Source organism: Lepidochelys kempii, chromosome 6 (genome assembly GCF_965140285.1).
Source record: "Lepidochelys kempii isolate rLepKem1 chromosome 6, rLepKem1.hap1, whole genome shotgun sequence".
NCBI classification, from domain to species: domain Eukaryota; kingdom Metazoa; phylum Chordata; order Testudines; family Cheloniidae; genus Lepidochelys; species Lepidochelys kempii.
In genome coordinates, this window is record NC_136385.1 from 49,503,000 (window position 1) to 49,529,257 (window position 26,258).

The window sequence follows — 26,258 nt, forward strand, 5'->3', positions numbered from 1 at the left end:
AGCGGCCGAGCTGTGATTGGCTGGGCTCTGTCCCCCGCCCCCGCCCCAGGAAAGTGGGGAGCGTTCGCTGGGTAAGCAAGCGACGAAGCGTCTCTCTTACAGCGGGTTAAATTCAAATCGGCAGCGAGCGGCACCGGCAGCTAGAGCGGGGCTCGCCCTACAGCCTCCGCACAGGTAGGTGCGGGCCTCGCCTCCGGTTAGGCGGTCCCTGCGAGATCTTAGCTGGGCCTCGCTCCGGAGCAGGTGGGGCGCAGCCCATCTGGACCTAGCGGGGCTGGCTCTTGGGGGCGCGGGGCGAGTGGCGCCAAACGTTTAAACCGGATCCCGGAACAGTCTCGCCCATTCCCCACCAACCAATCAGCGCGGCGCCCTGCTGGCGGCTGCTGTGTGATTGGTGCGCGGCCGGGCGGGGGCCCGAGGTGGGGCCGGGGGAGCAGTTGGGGCTCGCAGGGCGCGGGTTAGCGGGGCGGCGGGCCAAGCTGCGTGAGGCGATCCCGGAGCCCGTCCCCTCCACCGCGCGGGGCTCGCTGTGCCGGTGACGCGGGGCTCTGCCGGGGGGGCCTTGGCAGGTGCCGGGCGCCCCGCGCCGACGGGCACGTCCCGAATCTCCTGTCGGGCCGGGCTGCGCTCGGTACTTACCGGCGGCAGGTCTCCGCCCAGCGTCGTGCCCGCGCCTGCCCGCCTCACCCGCTGGTGCGTCCTCCTCGCCAGGGCTTGTCCGTGCTGAAATGCCATCGCCGCTGCCCGGAGCCCCGCGCCTTCGATGACTTTGCGCAGCCCGCCTGGCCCAGGAGCGGTGAGCGGACCCCGAGAGCCCGGGGATGAAATGGGGACCGAAGAGAAGGTACTTCGCGAGTCTGACGCCGCGCTGGCATAGCTACAGTACAAAATTAGGGTGACCTCAGTTAGGTGGGCATCTAGCTGCCACAGCCATTACATCACTTGTGTGTGTCCTCTCAAGGCTCCTGGGGCGGGCGGTGTGCGTCCCCACCAGGCGTGGTTGTACTGTCAGCGTGGGGCTGGTGGGACAGCTTCTGAAAGCCAGTAACAGGGGGTGTAAGTAAGCTAGCCCTGTCGACCTAACTACATTGACTCTAGGAGCTTGTCTGCCCTACCGGCTGGATCCGCGGACAGCAACTGATCCAGCGGAGGTCGATTTATCGCATGTAGTATATTGACCGCTGAGCACTCTCCCCTCGACTCCGATACTCACCGAGAAGCATAAGCTGAGTCGATGGGAGACTGTACGCTGTCAACCTGACGCAGTGAAGACACCACGGTAAGTAGATCTAAGTAGGTCGACTTCAGCTACACTATTCACGTAGCTGTAGTAGCGTCTCTTAGAGTGACCCCATGTGATAGTGTAGACAAGCCCTATGCTTCTGGAGGTGGAATTATTAAGTCAGGGTAGTTACTTTGGCAGGAGTGAAATTTTAGTGTAGACACTCACATACTTAGGTTGATGTAAGCTGCCTTTCCTCGACTGACTCTATAGTATAGACCAGGCCTTAGCCATGTATTAATCCTGCCAGATGTGACTGTTTAATTGCTGGGGCTCTGTTGTAAAACCCACTGTCCTAGAACGGACCTGCCCCACCTTAGTGAGTCAGGCTGACAGCGAGCCTCAATGGGGAGAGCAAACATGATTGTTCTGCTTGTGCTGAAGTTTTCCCTGGTATGATTCTACAGGTGACAAGAAAAATCCTGCAATTATGAATAAAACCTTTTTAAATCACAGATCCCAGCAAACTGCAATAGGTGCATTGAACCCACTTTAGTTACTGTCCTTTTTTGCTAAGATTTTGCTACTGCAACTAAGTAATTGAATTTATATTGAATGTATTCCAAGCTGTGTGTGTTAAACACCATTTAAAGTGGGTAAAACTTCACTGAATGGAGGGTTTACAGGGCTAGGTCCAAAATGGATTGTGTTGTGGGATTTTTTTTAACCAATTCCATATAGTCATGTGTTGTAAAGTAAAGTAACAGCTGTCTGAATAACTTTATTTTAAAGTGTCTGGAAGAAAAGGGAAAATTGATGGCAGGTGTGATAGGTCTTTAACGTTTATAGTATTGTAGTGACAAAAAGGCCCAGTTAAAATGGAGCCCCGTTTTCCGAGGTATATCAAATGCACATAGAAGAAACAATACACAGCTTGAAATGTACAGATGGAGCTATATGCATGTTACATATTATTTGCAGTTATACAAAAGTGATAAGTAAATGTCTCAAGCATTAAGCCTAGAGAAACTTTCATTGGACGTCAGGGTTAGTATTTGATTTTTTTTGTTTTTTGCCTGATACGAGGCATTCCATCCTGCAGCAAGAGTCAGCTCACAGTGGTGCAACAGATTTTAAATTTGCCATATGTCTCATTTCTCATAGCAAGAAGATCAGCCCTGTGCTGGAAACTCACTAGCTTTATTTATCAAAAAAGGAGACAGCTCTTTCCTATGAAATGTTGAACATCTAAACAAGCATGCCCATTCCTTAGCATGGCCTGCTATAAGCAAAAGCAATGCAAGTCACTATGTCAGTAATTCATGGCCCTTATTTTTTGTCTTTTCCTTTTACTGGTAGTTACACCCACCCTACCCCTCTTCAGTGAAAGGGATAACCGGCAGCTTGATGGGGGGCCTCAGACATTGTTCATCAACGGTAGTATTTAACATTTATCAGACAATCCTTGGCATTATTTCCCCCCAAAATGGGTAAACTAGCATTTTTGCGTTGGATTCAGTCAGTCTGAGTTTTATTTTAAGTTCTTTTATTTTTTTTTGTTTTTTACTTGATGCAAGCAGGAAAAGGCTATATTGCGTGCTATAAACCCAGGGTCAACTTAGCAGACTTTATTTAGCCAAGACTTCATTGGCTTAATAGAAGTCTTATCTTCAGTAAAGACTTCAAAAATTTGTCCATAGGCCCCTCTAGAGAATAAACAGATCGGTAATTGACTAGAATAAAGAACAGTATTGGAGTGTAGTCTTATATATGACGTTATTCTGATTTTATGAGATACAATTTTATTTATTTATTTTACTTTCTGTGCAGGAAAATCACTCTTCTGAGCCACAAAAAAGGATATTGAAAACCCCTCTGAAACAGTCAGCTACCTCATATTCAGTATTAACGGAAATTCAGCCTGATTCTGGACCTCTGACAACACCCCCTAAATCTAAGGAAGTTCCTTATGGAGATCCATGGACACCCACTGCTAACCTTAAAATACTGATCAGCGCGGCTAGTCCTGAGATTAGAAACAGAGAACAAAAAAAGGGACTTTTTGACAGAAGTGAAATCGTAGAAGCAAAACACTGTTTACATGTATGTTGTAAAGATTTTTGTAAATTAAATTGGGGGTTGCCTATTGTCTTGATGCAAGTCTAGATTTTTTTTTTCTTTTTTAAAAGATATACTTTAATTCAAAAGGAATTATTTTGGGGAAGTTCTATGTTATACTGGAAGTCAGACTAGATGATCACAATGGTATCTTCTGGCCGAGGAATCTGTATTTGTTCAGTATTGAAAACTTTAACATATACCACGACCTTTGTTTAGATTTTAATTCTGGAATATTAGCTATTTATGATACCATTTTAATTGTTAGACCTAGCAAACACTGACAGTTTTATTATTTTGAGGCTCACCAGCTGTTGAGGATAAGGCACTTGGTATTGTTCATCAGTCCCAGATGCTGGCAGTAAATCTGTCAAACTTAACATTTTTATGTAAAACATTAAATTCCGGTTTCCTTGTTTCTGTGCAGGAGCATTTATCAGGAGATGAATATGAGAAATCTCAACCAAGCCGTAAAGAGAAAAGTCTAGGATTATTGTGTCACAAATTTTTAGCTCGATATCCTAATTACCCCAGCACTGCAGAGAATAGTGATATTTGTCTTGATGAAGTAGCAGAAGAGCTTAGTAAGTCTGTTCGTGTACTAGTGTTTATGATTGGGAATATGTACTGACCTGTTCCTGTGAATATGCTGGTAAAGCCAGCATCTCATTTTTGGTGTGTATTTTCACAGTTAAATGATGAAAACTTTTCAGAATGCAAACTCAAACTAATTTTAGTTTGTTTTTGGTTTTTTTTTTAAGAAAAGAAAGAAATCCTTCATTGTTATAACAATCCTTTTCTAAGTTTGAAATAGAAATCTGTTTCTTTAACAAAATTGTTATTCCTCTGTACATACTGTCTTATTTCAGAACATTTTAAGAAAAAGAACTTTAAATTATATATTATATAGAACATATAAATAATTACCACAACTACTGGAAATAACTTGAGTCCAATTTTTGGTTCTCCAAATTATGAGTATGATCAGTGATTGGGATGGGTGTGAAATGGGGTGGTTCTCTAGCTGCACCCACAAGTTAAGCTTGCCCAAGTGTGACATCAAAATAAGATATGATTTGGTGTAGACTATATAGATTAACAGAATATGATAGTTCCTTAAATCACCATGCTGGGTAAACCAATTTAAAGAAACATATGCTAAGAACAATACTACATGATCCAAATTTTAAGATTAATGTGTTAATATTCCTCCTCCTTATAGATGTTGAACGTAGACGCATATATGATATTGTGAACGTGCTAGAGAGCCTGCATATGGTGAGTCGCCTTGCCAAAAACAGATATGCTTGGTACGGGCGTCATAATCTCAACAGAACACTGCAGACTTTGAAAAAAGTTGGCGAAGAAAACAAATACACACAACAAATTGAGATGATCAAGAAGAGAGAGTATGAGTTTGAGTTAGATGGTGACAAAAATGAGGAGATGGCGACAAAACCTGTTGGCCCAAATGAGCATTCAGAAATGTGTTTTGTTGAACTCCCAGGGATGGAATTTCGGGCAGGTAATGATTTTTTATTAATGCCAGGAAGAGAATACATCTGTAATTAAAAATATCCAAACACAGGGAAACAAATCTCTTAAATCCTAAAACCTGAAATGCACCAAAAGTTATGCAAAAGTGTCATTCTTTTTCAGCTCTTTTAATTAAGACCAAGATCCTTGTTGACAAACATTTTTGTTACTTAATTTCTGAAATATTTTTCAGAACTTTCATTTCAGATGGCATGTCACTTGATACATTTTAATCCTGTCTCCTTTCCGTATAGCTTCAGTAAACAGCAGGAAAGACAAGTCTTTACGAGTGATGAGTCAGAAATTTGTGATGCTGTTTCTTGTATCAACTCCTCAAATAGTGAGCCTTGAAGTTGCTGCTAAAATTTTGATTGGAGAGGACCATATAGAAGATTTAGATAAAAGCAAGTTTAAAAGTAAGTAAAATGCTGCTGGAGCTGTCTCAGTTGAGTCTGTATTTACGCAAGTTTTGTCTCTGATAATCTGTTTTTGATTTTGCTTAAATGGAATATTTCATCTGATTTACTATTACAGCTGTTGTTTCTGGGGATTCTTGCACACTGTAATCCTTAAACACAATGTTGCATATTGTGAAATGTAATGAGAATCTCTCTCTTCCAATAATATATTTCTAATTAAGTTATACAGGAACTAATTATAGCTTTAACACTAGGTGTCCCCAGGATCTATTTGTAGAGGGGCAACCAAAAGGGGGTGTGTGTGTGTATATATATATATATATATACACATATACACACACATAAAGACTTGAACAAAGCCCTACCAAATTCACGGTCCACATTGGTCAATTTCACAGCCGGGGGTTTTAAATTGGTCACTTTCACATTTTCAGATGTTTACATCTGAAATTTCATGGTGTATCATGAGGGTCCTGAGCCAAAAGGAGGGTGCGGGGGGGATTGCAAGGCTATTGTAGGGGAACATGGGATTGCCACCCTTACTTCTGCCCTGCTGCTGGCAGGGGTGCTGCCTTCAGAGCTGGGCAGCCAGAGAGGAAGGCAGCTGGCTGGATCCCAAGCTGTAAATCCGCTGCCAGCCAAAGCACAGAAGTGAAGGTCGTAGGGTATGGGTTACCATATGTCCGGTTTTCTTGCAGTCTCCCTGTCAAGGTTCCTTCCCCACTCTGAACTCTAGGGTACAGGTGTGGGGACCTGCATGAAAGACCCCCCTAAACTTATTCTTACCAGTTTAGGTTAAAAACTTCCCCAACGTACAAACTTTGCCTTGTCCTTGAACCCTGTGCTGCCACCACAAAGCGTGTTAAACAAAGAACAGGGAAAGAGCCCCCTTGGAGACGTCTTCCCCCAAAATATCCTCCCAAGCCCTACATCCCCTTTCCTGGGGAAGGCTTGATAAAAATCCTCACCAATTTGTACAGGTGAACACAGACCCAAACCCTTGGATCTTAAGAACAATGACAAATCAATCAGGTTCTTAAAAGAAGAATTTTAATTAAAGAAAAGGTAAAAGAATCACCTCTGTAAAATCAGGATGGTAAATACCTTACAGGGTAATCAGATTCAAAACATAGAGAATCCCTCTAGGCAAAACCTTAAGTTACAAAAAGACACAAAAACAGGAATATACATTCCATTCAGCACAGCGTATTTTACCAGCCATTAAAGAAAAGGAAATCTAATGCATTTCTAGCTAGATTACTTACTAACTAACAGGAGTTGTAAGGCTGCATTCCTGATCAGTTCCCGGCAAAAGCATCACACAGACAGACAGGCCCTTTGTTCCCCCGCTCCTGATTTTGAAAGTGTCTTATCTCCTCATTGGTCATTTTGGTCACATGCCAGTGAGGTTATCTTAGCTTCTTTTAACCCTTTACAGGTGAAAGGGTTTTGCCTCTGGCCAGGAGGGATTTTATAGCACTGTATACAGAAAGGTGGTTACCCTTCCCTTTATTTTTATTACACTCCTGCTGGAGTTGGGGGGCGGGGTGAGACAGCGGGAGCCACAGCCTCTCTGTGCAGGGAGGCAACAGTTGAAACTGCGGACCTTTCTGCAGCTGGGGGAGATCCTGGAGGTGGGTCTGACCTACCCTGGGAGCATCCCTGCAGGGGAAGAGAAAGTCTCATCCCTCCCATCCCCACGTGGGACTAGCAGCTGGAGCCCTCCCCAGAGGAAGAGCCCCTAGCTGCGCACCAGATTTCATGGGGAGATCAGAGGACTGTGAAGGTCCATGATGCATTTTTTCACAGCTGTGAATTTGGTAGGGCCCTAATTATGAAGTGACATCATCATGTTGCTTATTGGTAACTGTCTTTTTCATGATGAAACTTTTTTTATTTTTTGTTTCCCCCACCATCTGCCACAAAGATTTGAGTGTCCCTGCACTAGACAAGTCTTCATTTTGGTCATGTAGCTCTGTTGGTTGAAATCTAGAGAGATTTCTAGAAGTTCAGGCAGTCGTTAATCTCATTGGAGGAAGTGGAACTTAAAATGTTTTCTCTGTCAACTCTAAGTCTGTGTATACACTAATAGTTCATATCTCCTTAATTGTGATTTTATTTGTAAACCCTCCATCCTGCTATTGATTCACAGACAAAACTCGCATTGGCTTTTGTGCGAATTCTGCATGTGGAGTAATGACAGGATCAGGTCTCAGTAGTTTCAATTAGTAGTTTCCTTTCCACTGCATCATGTTAAAATTATTAGGATCTGTGTGTTTTTTCTTTCTCCCCCAGGAACTGGTGTGTCTGACAAAAAGCATTCCAAGGGCCTTGGTTATATTCAGGGAGATAGTATCTTTTTGTAAACGTAACTAATGTATTACCACACTCTTGATTAACAAGGATAGCCCTGAATTTTGTGGATGATTTGCCAGGTTTTGTATTTTTTTTTTTTTTCAGTGGGAGAAACTTGGCCTGAACGAGTTCTGGTTGAAGTCAAGCTCTTTTGTGGTAGTTCAATTGGCTTTTAAAACTTGCAGCTAGTGGTGGTATCTGAAATTATTAATCAGGATATGGTGGTGTATCGAAAGATTCTGCAGGTGAATGATGAATCCTGTGTATTTTAGGATATTTCTTTTCCTCCTCCCACCTATTTCTAGTTGCTGGCTTTCAGTGTAAGGTTTCTCCACGTTTCCACAATATAGAGGCCCAGGTATTAAAAAAAGCTTGGTTGAAGACTAAATTGTTCTTAAAGAATCCAAAACAGAGTTTCTCGTATGAGTGACTGCAGTCTGGCTCCAATAACCTCAGGTTTGCTTTGCCTTTGCTTTGGATTGTGTAACATAAATACAAGAGCATGTTCGGGGTTTGGGAAACATCTTTAGCCTAATGTGAAATAAGTATGACTTAAAGTGTGCGTCTATTGAACCCAGAAATGCTATACAGAATTCATTAACATATTTGTTTTATTTCAGCCAAAATTAGGAGACTGTATGACATAGCTAATGTTCTCAGTAGTCTCGAACTTATCAAGAAGGTTCATGTTACAGAAGAGAGAGGCAGAAAGCCAGCATTCAAATGGACAGGACCAGAGGTTTTACCAGGCATTCAGGGTAGGTGTACTACTTAGCTTTCTTTTTGCTGTCCTGATTGGCATGAATTGCAGTTTTTACCGTTGAAAAGCTTAGACCAAAAGACAGTTTAATTTTTCTCTAAAGGGTCTTTTTTCCAGTTTTTCAAATAATTCCTGCACTGTAATCACCAAACAAATATTAAAAGAACTGTTTTATTGTTCAGGTTATATATGATATTATTTTACATTTTCTGTTTTAGATACAAAACCTGTAACTACTACCACTTCCTTGATTCCATCTAATTCTGCAAAATCTAAATCTCCCAAAGAGCAGTGTTCAAAAAATCTCTTCCCTTTAAGAGGCAAGCAGAGCTTCACTCGGCATCCATCTCTAATAAAGCTAGTAAAAACTATAGAAAGTGACCGGAGGAAGATCCATTCTGCTCCAAGCAGCCCCAGCAAGACAAGCACAAGTATGTAGTTGAAAAGCAAACTATTGTCTCTTACTCTGGATAGGCTATTAGACAGACAAGGTGGGTGAGAGAGAGAGAGTTCAGATAGTTCAATCTTAGTTCTGCCATGAGTGTAGGGGAAGAGACTAGATGACCTCTTGAGGTCCCTTCCAGGCTTATGATATTGTATTTAACGTGCCTCTCTGAGTACCTTCCTCAGGTCTGGGAAAGAGCTCTGTGTAGCTCGAAAGCTTGTCTCACCAAAAGAAGTTGGTCCAATAGAAAATATTACCTCACCTACCTTGTTTTTCTAATATCCTGAGACTAACACAGCTACAACAACAGTGCATACAACAATGGATATGCTATTAACATATTGTATAGGATCTCTTGTTAAATAGATATTGATATTTAACCTCTTCAGGCATGCTTGAAATAGAAACACAAGTTCTGGTTGACTGATACAGTCAAAAACAGGCATAATGTGGGCTAACAGAGAAGTTTGGCACTTAGTAATATATGTACAGTGCTTTACATCTGAGGTCTGAGAAGATGGATAATGAGGACAGATTCCAAGTGCTTTGTCTTCTGAAGCTAATCCATATAACAAAATATAGGAAGCCGTTCACTCTTTGATGGATCAAATCTTGACCTGGTGTTAGTAGGTGTAACAATAGAGTTGCAGGCATTTTATTCCAGGTCCAAATTTGGCTCACAATTTGTAATTGCCTGCTCCTGTTATTAGGAGTTACATAGCTTGTGTGCTTTCACAAGTATTTTTTTATTAAAGAAGAAAATGAATTAATTTTTTCATATTTCATTTTGACTTTTTATAGTGTTGTGTTTAATAGCCTTAAGTATTCTGTTAGGAATATGTTCTATGAATATACATACTAGACCTTTCTCTGCACTGTGGCTAGGTTTGGCATAATTAGATTTTTATACTTTTATAACTTCAACTGATAATATTGATCATTTTTAAGCAGCCTTAAAACACATATTGTCAACATCACGTGCCAAAATATACAAAGTAAATGTCCTTAAATCAAATTCTAAGTTTTCAAGTGGCATTTTTCTTTCTTTGCCTATCTGTACATTTCAATTATGGATGGAAATATTTTTTGTCAGCGAAACTAACGTTTCTTGACATTTACTGATAAAAATCCAATCCTGTCAAGCCTAACTATGGTGCAGCCCTTCTGAAAGGGCCACATTTAAAGTTGAGATGACCATTTATTCTTCATGTAAATGCAGTTCTTGGGCTCAGAGTCTGCCAGCCAAAGTATTAATTAGTGCCTCATGTTGTCTTTTGTGGATTGTTCTCTACAAAGAACTGAACTGAGGTCGCCAACTTAAGCCACTATCCAACTGACATATCCAGCCTGAACTGTAACTGAATGGCAACATGGAGATGAAAGGCCCTGTTACTAAACACTTAAACCATGCAAACTGTATAAATAGGTATTCTTAAAAGTGAATCCAACTTCTATTTATGGCTTTTTTTTTTTTCCCCCGAAGCAGATAATGATCAAAATTCATCATCCTTGCCAAGTAAAATGGCTCAGCTTGCAGCAATTTGTAAACAGCAGTTAGAAGGACAATCAAGGTATGTTTACACTAGTGTTATAGCGGGAAGCTTATTTCATCATTGGGCCAACAAGCTTGAAGTGTATTTAGTCAGCTATTGTGAACTAGAGTCAGCCAGTCGGTAACTGTTAAACTCAATAATTTTCAGTAGCATCATTTTCACTTTATTTAATGGATGGAGTAGTGAAAATTGCATCAAGTTACTCCTATTATTCTGTGTCATGACATATAATGATGAGGGCACTTCTGAATGTATTTAAGTGTGTATTTCTTGTTTTTTCCTTTTCAGAGAATTAAAGATGAAATTGACAAGATCTACCTTAGAATGTAAATTGACCTCTAGTGATGAATCTCTTCTAAAATGTGAACCTAATATTACATCATCCTGTCAAACTCCATCTCTTGTTCAGCCATTGGGGGTCCTGCCTCTTATCCACAATGCAGTTTCTCCTCTAATGCTACCTCAAACCCATTCTGGTATTTCATATGCAATATATTTACATCCTTCCCAAGCCCAGACTGTGACTACCTACAGCCCAAGTTTTACATTACAGTCAGTGCCCTGTCCCAATGTGACTGGAACTAAAAGTGTTTTCAATGCTAATTCAAAAATACTACTTAATCAAATGACCACTGAAGAGGGGGACAGTAATACAGGTGAAGGTGATGCTGGGAACCTGATGGCTAAAGAGAGACAAGTTACAAAAATTGAGTTTATACCAGAGAAGTGCCTTAAAAGATCTCAAGCATTACAGGAGAACAGTTCCATTAAAAAATGTAGAAGTGATGAGAAAAGTCTTGAAGATGTTTATACAGTAAGTAATATAAGAAAAGGTATAGTTTTTTACTTTAATATTGTAGTGTGTACAAAGTGCTTGGGATCCTAGTAGAAGCCATAAATAAATTCATTGTATAGAACATGGTTTCAGGAGCAATCATGGACACTCTTAATCCTTTGATTGAGTTTTGTACAAATGTTCTTAAACCTTGATGGAAGTACATTGTTCTACAGGCCCATCTGTGGTTGGCTGCACAAAGGGATATCATACCAGTCTTACTGAGTGAGTGCTGCTTCTTGTTTGAGGGTGGTGGGGAGAGAGATAGGTGGAAAGATTGAACTGAGTTAAGGGGCTGCTCAAATTCATGTAATTCCGATTTATGCAAATGTTAAGTGTTTGTAATAATTGTGAATAGACTTGCACTTAAGGGTGAATCTTGAACTTGCCTTTTTTGAGAGTGAATGTCCATCAGTCCTTTGCTCATAGTTTGCCTGGTGCTTGGAATACATTCAGATATAATATATAGTTCTATCAATCAAAGCATATCTTTGCAAGGCTGAACCTTGAATCAGGTTGTCTCTTTAAAAAATAAAGTTTGATTCAGAAAAATAAGAACCTACCTAGAAGTGTTTACAGAGCATTTTAAAAGCATAACCAAAAACTAAATCTGGTAACTTGATTTGCTGTCTGCCAGGGGAGGTGATTCAGTCTTTCGGGAGTAGTTCAAGCACTTCTCAGCTCACATAGTGGCAGGCATTCAGTGCTGGCTTTATGGATGATGAGAGGGAAAGTGGGGATATAAAATTTTATCTCGTGCAGGGGTAGACAAACTACGGCCCGCGGGCCACATCTGACCCGTCAGACCTTTTAATCCGGCCCTTGAGCTTCTGCCGGGAAGCAGGGCGCCGCACGGCTCCCTGGAAGCAGCCAACATGTCCTCCCTCCGGCTCCTATGCATTGGCGCAGTCAGGCACACTGCCCCAAACCCCGCCCACTGTGGCCAATGGGAGCTGTGGGGGCGGCATTTGTGGATGAGGCAGCACGCAGAACCGCCTGGCCGCACCTCCGCATAGGAGCCAGAGTGGGGGACATGGCGCTGCTTCCAGGAGCTGCTAGAGGTAAGCGCCACCCAGAGCCTGTATGCCTGAGGCCCCCCGCACCCCAACCCCCTGCCCCAGCCCTGATTCCCCTCCTGCCCTCCAAACCCCTTGATCCCAGACCAGAGCCCGCTCCTGTACCCCAAACCCCTCATCCACGGCCCCACACCAGAGGCCATATTATCAGCCGGAGGGGCACCCCAACTCACTGCCCTAGCCTGGAGCCCCCCCACACACTCTGAACTCCTCATTTCTGGCCCTACCCCAGAGCCCACAACCCCAGTTGGAGCCCTCACCCCCTGTCTCACCCCTACGCCCAATTTCATGATCATTCATGGTCCATCATTCAATTTCCATACCCAGATGTGGCCCTCGGGCCAAAAAGTTTACTCACCCCTTATCTAGTGTTCTTAATTCCCAACACCCTATATAATGGGTTATGGCTATGGCTATACCATGAACCAAAATATTAAGAGAATAAGAAGCTGAAACTTCTTGTGCCAGATCTCTGGGTATATGTGAGCTGCGCTGGTGCTCTTGGGGACTGGGGACATGGATGTCTTTCTGACCCTTGTTTCTCAATCCTGGAGACCAGTTGATGACCAGTTTGGCCTCCTAATGCACATTAGCAGTCCTTAGGCTGTTCTCTAAGTTGTGCTTGCTAGAACAGATCTAGATCATCAGTGCAATGTGATCTGATCATGCCCCTTCCCAACCATGGAACATCTAGTATGCTGGTGGGGGCAAAAGTGGGTAATGTAGAGCCTGCCGTGCTGGTACTTTAGGTTCCTGCAGTGCAGAGTGATAGGGTGGGGTTTGATGCTATGGCTTCTTAATAGGGGGCTTTTTCCTAGTAGTAGTATCCACAAAAGATTAATGAATGAAATCAGTTTTTGAGACATAAAATTAAAATATCTAATATAATGAAAGTAAATACGTTATTAAAAATATATACTTCTTAATTACACCTACTGTAGATATCTAAAACCCATCTTTAAAATGTCTTTGTTTTTTTGTCTGTATGTACTACATAATTTTTCAGGGAGATTCTCTTAAGGGTGAAAGACCATCTTCTAGAGCTGTGCACTTGGAGCCTGAAATAAATAATTTCCAAGAGGGAAGCCAGAACAAATCTGAGAAACTAGATCAAAATGTGGAATGTTGCTTTGATCATGAAAGGAGAGAAGGTCTTTCAGAAGATAAAAGCAGAGCCAGTACTACACAAGAGATGCCTGTTGCATTTGCTGTTCCTGCTCATGAGGTATACTTTCCACTGATTGGAGAAGTACAACTTCCCAAAGATTTATTACTTTCAGAAGCAGAAATCTATCAGTCAAAGCATACATACAGGAAACCTCTGTGATGCATTTGGTTTTCAGTCTACTCTTAAGCTCTTGTTTCTCATAGGACTCTACTGTATTAGGCAGACAAACAGGGGAGGTAGAAAAGACTCATCATCAATATTTGTAATGGAGGTGGCTTATGAGGAAAGGTAAATAGAAAGGAGCATAAATACTGCCAAATTAAATGTAAAAATGTAATATGAAAAGCCAAAAAGGAGTTTGAAGAACAGCTAAGCAAAAGCTCAGAAGGTAATAACAAAATATTTTTTAAGTAAATCGGAAGCAGGAAGCCTGTTAAACAATCAGTGGGGCCCCTGGACGATCGAGATATAAAAGGAGCACTTAAAGATGATAAAGTCATTGCAGAGAAACGAAATGAATTCTTTGCTTCAGTCTTCACGGCTGAGGATGTTAGGGAGATTCCCAAACCTGAGCCATATTTGTAGGTGACAAATCTGAGGAATTGTCAAAGATTGAAGTATCACTAGAGGAGGTTTTGGAATTAATTGAGAAACTTGACAGTAACAAGTCACCGGGACCAGATGGCATTCACCCAAGAGTTCTGAAAGAACTCAAATGTGAAATTGTGAAACTATTAACTATGGTTTGTAACCTGTCCTTTAAATCAGCTACTGTACCCAATGACTGGAAGATAGATAATGTAACGCCAATATTTAAGAAGGGCTCTAGAAGTGATCCCAGCAATTACAGACCAGTAAGTCTAACATCAATACTGGGCAAATTAGTTGCAACAATGATAAAGAATAAAATTGTCAGACACGTAGAAGAACATAAATTGTTGCACAAAAGTCAACATGGTTTCTGTAAAGGGAAATCATGTCTTACTAATCTATTAGAATTCTTTGAAGCGGTCAACAAACATGTGGACAAGGGGGATCCAGTGGACATAGTGTATTTAGATTTCCAGAAAGGCTTTGACAGGGTTCCTCACCCAAGGCTCTTATGTAAATTAAGTTGTCATGGGATAAGAGGGAAGATCCTTTCATGGATTGAGAACTGGTTAAAAGACAGGGAACGAAGGGTAGGAATAAATAGTAAATTTTCAGAATGGAGAGGGGTAATGAGTGGTGTTCCCCAAGGGTCAGTCCTAGGACCAGTCCTATTCAACTTATTCATAAATGATCTGGAGAAAGGGGTAAACAGTGAGGTGGCAAAGTTTGCAGATAATACTAAACTGCTCGAGATAGTTAAGACCAAAGCAGACTGTGTGATTGGACAACAAAATGGCAAATGAAATTTAATGTGGAGTAATGCACATTGGAAAAAATAACCCCAACGACACATACAATAACATGGAGGCTAATTTAGCTACAGCTAATCAGGAGAAAGATCTTGGAGTCGTCATGGATAGTTCTCTGAAGATGTCCACGCAGTGTGCAGCGGCAGTCAAAAAAGCAAACAGGATGTTAGGAATCATTAAAAAAGGGATAGAGAATAAGATGGAGAATATCTTATTGCCCTTATATAAATCCATGGTATGCCCACATCTTGAATACTGCATACAGTTGTGGTCCCCTCATCTCAAAAAAGATATACTGGCATTGGAAAAGGTTCAGAAAAGGGCAACTAAAATAATTCGGGGTTTGGAATGGGTCCCATATGAGGAGAGATTAAAGAGGCTAGGACTTTTCAGCTTGGAAAAGAGGAGACTAAGGGGGGTTATGATAGATGTATATAAAATCATGAGTGGTTTGGAGAAAGTGAATGAGGAAAAGGTATTTACTTGTTCCCATAATATAAGAACATGGGGCCACCAAATGAAATTAATGGGCAGCAGGTTTAAAACAAATAGAAGGAAGTTCTTCTTCACTCAGCGCACAATCAACCTGTGGAACTCCTTGCCTGAGGAGGTTGTGAAGGCTAGGACTCTAACAAGGTTTTAAAAGAGAACTGGATAAATTCATAGAGGTTAAGTCCATTAATGGCTATTAGCCAGGATGGATAAGGAATGGTGTCCCTAGCCTCTGTTTGTCAGAGGGTGGAGATGGATGGCAGGAGAGAGATCACTTGATCATTACCTGTTAGGTTCACTCCCTCTGAGGCACCTGGCATTGGCCACTGTTGGAAGACAGGATACTGGGCTGGATGGACCTTTGGTCTGACCCAGAATGGCCATTCTTATGTTCTAATGTTCTTATCTGATAAGTTGACTTCATTAGAAATTCTGCTGGAGAGTCTTTAATTTTCCTCTTATACTTAATTTCAAAGGTTTATTTGGTTTAGAGTAAAAGCATGTGAATTCTCACATGACTAATCCAAAAACTTCTTATAGTTCTTAACTTGTAAAATTTTTGATCAGCATAGGACAATGTTCAAATTTAATGGCATTGCCATATAGTGAGATCTTGTAATTCTAAAACCTGGTTCCTTTTTTAAAAACAGTTATATATATTTCTTAATAGAATATGAAATATCTATAAACCCCCTGTCAAAATAAATGAGCAATCTACTTTTGTTTGTTTGCTTTTTCCAGCACTCCACAGTGGGTCTCATCATTAATGTGTCTGTCTGTGTCTGGGATGAGATGTGAGTTCTCTTGGCACAAACAGATTTTTATATCAAAAAGGTATTTTACTCATGTTGGACTCTTGCATCAAAAGTCTCATCTGACTTGAGAATGGAATGATGTTGCCATCTGAGTCCAGACTTTGGTTTGTCAAATTGTGCATTCAAAAAAATGATCAAAGTTTGCTTTAAAAACATGTCTGGCCTAATAGGAGGTTAACAAAAATGCAGCACACTCTACTTCTTGAGGAAAGGGGGGCTTTGAATGACATAATGGAGACTGCCACCAACTAAAGATCAGTGTTCGAGGGGGTCTTGTCCAAGCCTCTGGCAGAAGTCAATCAACAGAAAAGGATGCAGCATAGGACCTAGAGAGAATGAAAAATAAGGACTTCCTCAGGATTAAAAATTATCCCTGCAGAAATACATCATGAATATGTTTCTTATTGCACCTGTACGAAAAGATTATCCTTTCTTTCTCAGACCTTGTTTCCTTCAGGGTATATTATTCCTCTTGCTCAGTGCACGCAACATGGCAACGAGGCCATTTTTTCTAATGAGGAAAAGTCTGGGATATGTTCGCTGCCACACGTGACCTACAGTTCACCCATTGCAGGTGTGTATATATACAATACATAATTATTTATATACATTTAAGATCTCTGGTTTTGAGCATTGTGGAGCAATTTCACACAACAGAAGTCAGTGAAACTATACCAGGGATAGATTTCACCCTGTAGGAGTTTCAGGGTGTATCTACAGTGCAATAAAAAACCCACAGCAGTGAGTCTCAGTGCCCAGGTCAACTGATTCAGTCTTGCAGGGCCCAGGCTGCCAGGCAAAAAAACTAGCAGTGTAGACAGTTGGGCTTGGGCCTCTGAAACCCTCCTTCCTCATAGGGTTTTGGAGCCTGGGCTACAGCTCAAGCTGGGATGTCTACACTGCTATTTTTAGCCCCCCCAGCCTGAATCAATTGACCTGGACTCTGAGACTCGTTGCCATGGGTCTTTTACTGCAGTGAAGACAAACCTTCATCTGTTAAAGGTTGATTTTTGATTTCCACCTTCATTTTTCTTTTATAGGTGTCATTCCAGTGACTGCTTCTGAATTTACAGCAGTTAATATTCCTGCTTTTCATGTCACACCCTTGAAGTTAATGGTATCACCGTCTTCTATAGCAGCTGCACCTGTAGTAAACAGCTCATATCTTAATTCAAGCCATAGTAATCCTGTCCAAAACCCAAGCTCTTCAATTCTGAACTTTACACTACAACACTTAGGACTCATACCTGCTGGTGTGCAAGTTTCTTCAAATCCTATGCTTCAGCCAGTGCCAATCTCTCCAAAACTAGAGCATGTTAGTCCTGTTTCACAGAATGTGAGCTTGCAACAAGAAAAAGTGTTTAAAAATGAATCACAGATAACTGGGTGTGACTTAAATGGAAAATCAGTTGCAGTAATTCCTTTACAGCAGGTAAGATAACTATCAAATACAAGTTTTCCATCTTATTTTAAGTGTTAGATATTATTTATAGTATAGTAGTGCCCAAAAGAATCACGGAAAATTTGAGTAATGCACAATACAGATTGGTATTATTGCTAGCAGGGTGGATTGGTTTAAATCAAAGCAATTTAAATCACCTGTTTTAATCATGGCTTAAATCAGCGATCAGGAAAGCTTTATTTAAATAATAGATTTTAATCTTATTTTGCATTTGTTGCGAGATTGATTCTCATTAGTTAAAACTTGTTGATTTGCAACTAAATATAGCCTTTACATGAAGTTTGGTGTTTGTTTTTTTGCTACCCATCAGGATACACAATATCTATACATATTAAAGCTATATTATATAGCTTAACTTACCTTTATTCAGACTCTTAATTTTTACATTTTATTTGTTAAGAAATGGGGAATGAGGTATTTCTTATTTACTAGGTCATTCATTTTTGTAATTGCGATTAGTGTCAAACTATTGGAAATTTTAGAAGTAAATTAAAAAGCACAAAAGAGCACTTTAAGTTGTTTTAAGGTAGTTTTATTTAACCAACAACAATGTGTTGGAAACATAAGTAAAAAAAGTTTATCAAAGTTTATTAAAACATGTTTTGCCATTTAAAACTAACTGATCCATTAAACAAAGTATCTGTAGTTAGAGAATTGAACTGATTTTCTAATTAGTAGATCTCATCCTCTTATATCTAATATTTATTCATAGATTGACGAAACGGGCTTTTCTGCTTTTTCAACTCCTAATTGGTTTCTTAATTTTGAATGAGCCAATCATTGAACTAATTTAGTTCAGTAAACTGAAATGAAGAAAATGTTCTCTCTGCACCTACAAAAGCTGGCATAGCGTTTCAATAAACTCTAGGTCCAGGTGCTTAGGGGTGACTTCCAGCAGTTGAGTGGTTTGACTTCCTTTGAAACTTGGAAGCATACATTACTTTTTAAATTAATTTAAATGATTTTAATATATGATTTATTTTTAAAAATAATTAAATTTGTATTATAACTTTAATAAAAAGAATCCTATTTAAATAAACTGTTTTTAATTTTTAATCGACTTTTATCCTCCCCGATTGCTAGAATAGATGGAGGGGTTAACTCGATACCTTGGTAGGTAGGGTGGGACTAAGCCATGAGGAGTCTTCAAGGGACAGACAAGGAACTTGTTGTAGAGAACAGGGAGCCAGTTGGGGGAATGTAAAGAGTGAGGTTTAGCAAGGATCCAAGACATCTTAGCAATAGCATTTTTGAATGAACTTGAGAGGACAAGATGGCATTTTTCAAGGCCAAAAGAAGGAAATTTTCTATTTTACTTTCTATTTCTTTCTCCTTGAACTCTTATTCCACTCATGTTATTGTTTATGTACTTAATTTTAAGTGTCAGCTCCTGGTTCTACCTCAGATGTGCACTAATCCAGGGGTCAGCAACCTTTCAGAAGTGGTGTGCCGAGTCTTCATTTATTCACTCTAATTTAAGGTTTTGAATGCCAGTAATACATTTTAATGTTTTTAGAAGGTATCTTTCTATAAGTCCATAATACATAACTAAACTATTATTGTATGTAAAGTATATAAGGTTTTTGAACTGTTTAAGAAACTTCTTTTAAAATTAAATTAAAATGCAGAGCCCCCCAGACTGGTGGCCAGGACCCAGGCAGTGTGTGTGCCGCTGAAAATCAGTTTGTGTGCTGCCTCCGGCACGCGTGCCATAGGTTGCCTACTCCTGATTAATCCATGGAGTAGGATATTATGCATAGTTAATCTGAGGGCAGAATTAGTCTGCATGTTTTGCAGGACGTCGTGTTGCCTAAGGGATGTTCATAAATCTTTGCTCTATAAATAATACATGGGATTAGAAGGGACAAATGACACTCATAAAACAGGTATAAATACACGCTTTCCAATATACCGAGAGTGTCAGAATAGACTAGTCAGATTCTTTTTATAAAGTCTTAACAAGGTTTTTGAAAATTCTAGCTTTAAGTTTCTATCTAGTTTTAAGTGTCTCTAATGAAACAAATGTTCTTTTCCTTTCCAATCAGACTACTATTCCAGTGAAACCTGAAGAGCAACAGGCAGTGACTGAAAATTTTTTCCATACACCTGGAGGGCCAAATGCAATTTCTAGTTTTGCTTCGTCTCCTGCAGCGTCAGATGGTGCTGATAGAATTTCACGAGGAAACTTGTTTGCCCCACAAAGAAAACTTGAAGTGTCAGAGGACCAACTTTGACTGGGATGTCTGGCTGTTAAACTTGTTTTGTGGATATATTCGCCAGTACAACATGTTGCATGCATCTTAGCATTGTGATTTGGAGGATGTATACCCTGGAAATGAATTGTAAATGCATTAAGAAGTCCTCAATACTGGAAAACCCTTATTTAGTGCTTAGGAGTAAAATTGGCTGTTTTTTATAAAAGCAAACTAATGTCCATTAATTTCTGCAAATGACTTGTTTAAAGCATTACAACCAACTATGTACCTATTGTCTGTTTTACTCTGAATAACAGTACAGAGCAAAGTAAGCTCTTGGTTATAATTTGTTGTGTACAGAAACTGAGTAAATACAAAACCTCACAGTATCAGTACATGTTTTGCACAATGAAAGTACTGTGAGCATGTAATATATTGTATTTTTAAATAGAAAAGGCTATAGTTAAATATTTTCTACTTCTTTTTACTCCTACGTTCTTTCAATAATGATCTTGTAAAGTTAGTAAAAAAAAAAAAGTAATCAAGTATGTAAATTAAGAATTATTTATAATGTATTTTTAATCAATTTGTTCACATTAAATTTAAGGCTAAACTTTCCAATTTTAAGTGATAAGGGTATTGTTTAATCGAATGAAATAACCACAGTAACTTACACATTGTATGTCAAGTAAGATCTTTTTTATGTTGTTCTGTGGTAAGAGCTTCTCGCTATAATTTGCATTATCGGAAGAGGAAAATAGTATCTTTATCAGAAGGCTGATATCTTATAGATATGAGACAGACTTTTTGAAATTGCCCTCATCGTTTTGCATCTGCAAATAACTAGGTGTAAATAACGGTGCCCTTTTAAGTTTTGAATTCACATTAACTATTGAACTCAAAGGAAAACAGTCAAAATTGTAGAGTTTTGTATGGTTTCAGGTTCAAGCTAGGTAAACCCCTCACTAGAGCTGGTTGAAAATTTTTCATTGGGATGAATTTTCCAACAAAACACAGCCATTTTGCAAAACTGAAATTTTATGAGAGAATTTTGGTTTTGCTAACAATTTTTTATTCGAATTTTCCAGATGGTGTGTGGAGAAAAAGACAGTTCCCTGGCTCTTAGAGCTGGAGTGGGTTAGTGGAGAGGCAGAACTCCTGGGCTCTCTGCCTCTCTAGGAGGATGGGGCTCTTGTCATTGAAATTTCACAAGTGGAAAAGAAGCTGGGAAGCCAAAAAAACAAAACACCTTTTCTGTAATATCCTGGGGAGAGAATAAATACAAATTTGAAGTTTTGAGACCTCATCCTGCTTCAGGACAGAACCCTCTTCCGCGTGAACCTGAAGAACTTTTTGTGGACCAAACTGAAACTCTATGGCCAACAACCTACTTTCTTCCTCCACTGACCTCTGCGAAGTTTGCGACTGGAGCCAAACTACAAACGGGCAATCTCCAAATTCCATAATCCACTATAAATCAGCATAGCTTCTCTTGCTATTGCGCAGATTTGAGAACCTGGCACAACTTTCACATAATCTGGCCTGCATTTTGTGTGTGTAACGATCCAAAATTTATTTTTTATAATACAGTTCTGTGTCTATAGCTACTGTAGCTTCTTTCACCATAGCAAATGTTTTCTTAAACACTGGGTTATAGAAACGTTGAGAGTCAAATTCTGCCTTGATTTACAGCCCACGGAGTTCCCTTTGATGTCTGTGTAAAGGAAGAATGTGGCCCTAAATAAATGATCCACAAGAACCAAAATTCAGATCCAAATCTGAACTCTTCCAAAACATAAGGATGCCTGCATCAGTTTTCTGTTTTAGCCCATCAGACAGCTCAGCTGGATCGGAAAGTAGATGGCATTTGGGCCCATCTCTCTCAAAAATAACTTTAACCCTTATTGATGTGAAATGAAAAATCTTACACGATGGAAGTTTACTGGTGGTGTGGACCTATTTGAAAGTTTTCTCTTGAAACATATTTGTACGGTAAAGGAACTGCCCCCAGTTTAAAAATATACCTTGCTTAAATTCCCTTAGGATTCTGTTCACTGATACCAAAATTATTTCCCCTCCCTCACTTTGACATAGAATTCCTAGGAGAAGGCTTTAGGTCAAAACATTCCTAACTCATTTTCTGTTTTCAGCATCTTTTGAATTAATATTTAAAATTTTCAATTTAACCAAATCTACCCCCTATATGTGCAGCCCCCCTTGCACCTGTTTGTATTATTTCAGAGCAAGTAACCTTTCTCCATATTTAAGAACCCACTAAGGCAGGAAATAAAGAGCTTAAGCTGAATCCTCTGGTTTGGGGGAGAAGGGGGAGTTTTTGTGTGGTTTCCCTCCCCCCACCACTTCTGCTTTAAGAATTATAAAGAAGGAAACGATTCTTTCCTGCCTGTTTTTTATATGAGAAATTCAGGTCTGGTCTAACTTGGAAGAACAGGATAATGAGAATACTGAAATGGTAACATCACAAGATGCAAGAGAGTGAAAGCTGAGCGCAGGGATGTAAATAGTGTTTTTAAAAAGTAAATGTTTATTAAAATTGTATCGGTTAAACATTTAACCATTAGGCTACATTGCCGCCCCATGTGCCCGGGATCCCAGCTGCTGGCTGCGCGCTTGGATACTCTGCTCCTTGCCAGCCATGCCTGCACCTGGGGTCCCGGCTACCGGCAACTGGGACCCCATGGCATGGGTCTGGCAGCCAGGATCCTATAGCATAGGGCCGGCAGCTGGGACCCCCGGTGTTGGGCCAGCAGTGGAGTCCTGCAGCAGACTTTAAACAACCAGAACACCTTACTGATTACATTCATGCTTATAGGTTAACCGGTTAACATTTTACATCCCTAGCTGAGTGGGAAAAGCATTTTTACTCAAAGCATTTAAAACTTTAGAAACAAATTTAACATCTATGCCTAACACTTTAGAGAAAGGATGTCTTTGTCAAAGATTCAACACCTTCAAACTCCTCCCCACTCCCTAGCCTTTCCTTCTGCTAGGAAAAAGCAGAAATGACTCATACCTGTAAGGTTAAAAAAATCAAGTTTATATTACAAAGGGGAAAACAAATCATTTAAAACTTTTTTGTATATGTTGTCAGAGTGGGTAGGAGTATATCATAAACCACATGAATGGTCAATGCTAGCTATTAGGGTGTTGCCTTTAAGTTCTGCCTGTCCAAGCTATGAAAGTTTGTATATGTTTTCTGACGTCAAGTCACTCTTGTGACTCTTGGTTGTTGTCAAAATTCAGTTAGTCAGTTTTGTGGGTTCCAGCACTTTGCTTTGTTCGTTTTGCAGACTGAAGACTAGAGTTCTACTCAAAGTGAGACATTCCTGCATTCCTCTGAAGATCTGAATTTCATTTGCTGCTCAGCTGAGCTCACTGCTCCTTCCACCTGTGTAACCTATTCATAGACATGGCCTGACTACCTGATTCACTCTCCTGCAACTACTAGCAAACTTCCTTTGATCTCCTGGCTGCCATCACTTTCTTTGATATGCTGCCTTCAAGCATGAGAAGTGCTTTTAGTCCCTACACGTTTGAATTGCCGCATTCTTCCCCAAAGAATTGCATCTCACATCACCACTGAATTAGAAAAATTAAAGCACTTGCTCACTGATCGTACACTCCAAGTCTCCATTTCCAAATCAGTGTTCTGGCCAGAGATTGTATCTGCTGTGAACATAAAAAGCCCAATTCTTCTTTTCGCCCAAGCGCTTATACTTGCACTCTGAAAGAATTAGAAGCCGTATCCTTTGCTTCATCGAGAAAATTGCTGGACCCATCCTCTCAAAGGGAGCATTAGTCAGTACCTCTGAAGTTTACTGGGCTTTCTGTACCTATGTCGATTTTCCTATGAGTGGTTATGAGACGAATCCTCCTGAATATTGTGGAAAATGACATCCCATTTAAGCCATTCCTCCCTTGTGAGGCCCCTGCAATCCCAGGCTGAAATTTACATATGCCTGGCCTGGCCTAGCCTAGCCTTGCTGCTGACAAAAGTGATGAGCAGCTGGTTTGTTCATGTTTCTAGATTCCAAGGTAGAGCCATACCATTAATTGACCAATAATAAGAATATAAGTACCTGGTGGTCATAAGCCTAGGATACTCCTCCATGTATTCTAATCATGAACTCAGCAGTGCCTTTAATTCCCCTGCTCCATAATCTTAGAAGAAATGTTCAAACCAGATACAATTGCTGCAGTTGCCTCTGCACTTGGCCTCGTCGTCTCTTTTCCAAAACTTTAATGCAATACATCACAAAGTCATTCCAGTGTCTTCCTTTAAATCCCTTCAGCCTGGTAGATGACAGTAGTTCTGCCCTAAAATAGAGACACAGGTATTCACAGGAGGACCTTTGGTGCCTAGCTCCCACTTTAGGTACCTATGTCCAACATTTAGATGCTGCTGGCATTCACAAAACCCCAGCTCAGCTGCTGCCTAAATTCCTTAAGACACTTACATTTCTGCTGTTAATGTACCCAAGGTGCCTTTATTTTGGCAGCAGGGCATAGAATCATAGAACTGGAAGGGACTTCGAGAGGTCATCTAGCCCACTCCCTTGCACTCATGGCAGGATTAATTAACTAGACCATTCCTGACAGGTGTTTGTCTAACCTGCTCTTAAAAATCTCCAATGATGGAGATTCCACAACCTCCCTAGGCAATTTATTCCAGTGCTTAACCACCCTGACAGTTAGGAATTTTTTCCTAATGTCCAACTTAAACCTCCCTTGCTGTAATTTAAGCCCATTGCTTCTTGTCCTATCCTCAGAGGTTAAGAAGAACAATTTTTCTTCCTCCCCCTTGCAACAACCTCTTACATACTTGAAAACTGTTATCATGTCCTCTCTCAGTCTTCTCTTCTCCAGACTAAACAAACCCAAGATTTTTTCAATCTTCCCTCATAGGTCATGTTTTCTAGATCTTTAGTCATTTTTGTTGCTCTTCTCCGATTTGTCCACATCCTTCCTGAAATGTGACGCCCAGAACTGGACACAATACTCCTGCTGAGGCCTAATCAGCGGCAATTAGAGCAGAAAAATTACTTCTTGTATCTTGCTTACAACACTCCTACTAATACATCCCAGAATGATGTTTGCTATTTTTGCAACAGCGTTATATTGTTGACTCACATTTAGCTTTTGGTCCACTATGACCCCAGATCCCTTTTTGCAGTACTTCCTAAATGGAGTACTTTGCATTTGTCTTTATTAAATTTCATCCTATTTACTTCAGACCATTTCTCCAGTTTGTCCAGATCATTTTGAATTTTAATCCACTTGCAACCTCCCCTGTCTTGGTATCGTCTGCAAACTTTATAAGTGTACTCTGTATGCCATTATCTAGATAATTGATGAAGATATTGAATAGAACCAGACCCAGAACTAATCCCTGTGGGACCCCACTCGTTATGCCCTTCCAGCATGACTGTGAACCACTGATAACTACTTTCTGGGAATGGTTTTCCAACCAGTTTTGCACCCACTTTTTAATAGCTCTGTCTAGGTTGCATTTCCCAAGTTGGTTTATGAGAAGGTCATGTGAGACAGTATCAAAAACTTTACTAAAGTCAAGATATACCACACCTACCGCTTCCCCCATATCCACAAGGCTTGTTACCCTGTCAAAGAAAGCTATCAGGTTGGTTTGACATGATTTGTTTTTGACAAATCCATGCTGACTGTTACTTATCACATTATTATCTTCTAGGTGTCTGCAAATTGATTGCTTAATTATTTGCATCATTATCTTTCCAGGTACAGAATTTAAGCTGACTGCTCTGTAATTTCCTTGGTTGTCCTTTTTATAGATGGGCACTATATTTGCCCTTTTCCAGTCTTCTAGAATCTCTCCCATCTTCCATGACTTCTCAAAGATAATTGCTAAAGGCTCAGATATCTCCTCAGTCAGCTCCTTGAGTATTCTAAGATGCATTTCATCAGGTCCTAGTGACTTGAAGATATCTAATTTGTCCAAGTAATATTTAACTTGTTCTTTCCCTATTTTAGCCTCTTCTGTTCCTACCTCATTTTCATTGGCATTCACTACATTAGACCATAGGCACCGACTTCCCCTCTTTCCCATGTGTGCTCAACCCCCCTCTGCCCTGGCCCCGCCCCTACTCCACCCCTTCCATGAGGCCCCGCCCCTGCCCTGCCTCTTTCCACCCCTTCCCCAAAGTCCCAGCCCCAACTCTGCCCCCTCCCTGCCAATATTCCAACTCCTTCCCCAAATCCCCACCCCGGCCCCGCCTCTTCCGCACCTCCTCCCCTGAGTGCGCCACATTCCTGCTCCTCCTCACCCTCCTGGAGCCTGCTAACACTGCCAAACAGCTGTTTGGCAGCAGCCAGGCGAGAAACGCTGGGAGGTAGGCAGAGGAGCAGGGACA

At 40.5% G+C, this 26,258-nt stretch overlaps 1 protein-coding gene across 3 annotated transcripts; it reads left to right on the forward strand.

Moving 5' to 3' along the window:
- The first annotated feature begins 98 nt into the window (after positions 1 to 98).
- Positions 99 to 20,304, forward strand: E2F8 (E2F transcription factor 8). 3 transcript variants are annotated; one of them, XM_073347854.2, is made up of 15 exons: positions 99 to 174; positions 712 to 844; positions 2,582 to 2,659; positions 3,053 to 3,325; positions 3,768 to 3,924; positions 4,563 to 4,865; positions 5,131 to 5,292; positions 8,271 to 8,408; positions 8,629 to 8,841; positions 10,339 to 10,426; positions 10,697 to 11,222; positions 13,326 to 13,544; positions 16,636 to 16,768; positions 17,235 to 17,626; positions 19,702 to 20,304. In XM_073347854.2, exons 2-15 carry the CDS (start codon positions 764 to 766, stop codon positions 19,888 to 19,890), a joined length of 2,952 nt encoding a protein of 983 aa, XP_073203955.1. In that variant the 5' UTR covers positions 99 to 174; positions 712 to 763; the 3' UTR covers positions 19,891 to 20,304. The 3 variants fall into 3 exon arrangements, with proteins under 3 accessions (XP_073203955.1, XP_073203956.1, XP_073203957.1); XM_073347855.2 differs by having other exon boundaries at positions 10,342 to 10,426; XM_073347856.2 differs by lacking the exon at positions 2,582 to 2,659.
- The last annotated feature ends 5,954 nt before the right edge of the window (positions 20,305 to 26,258 follow it).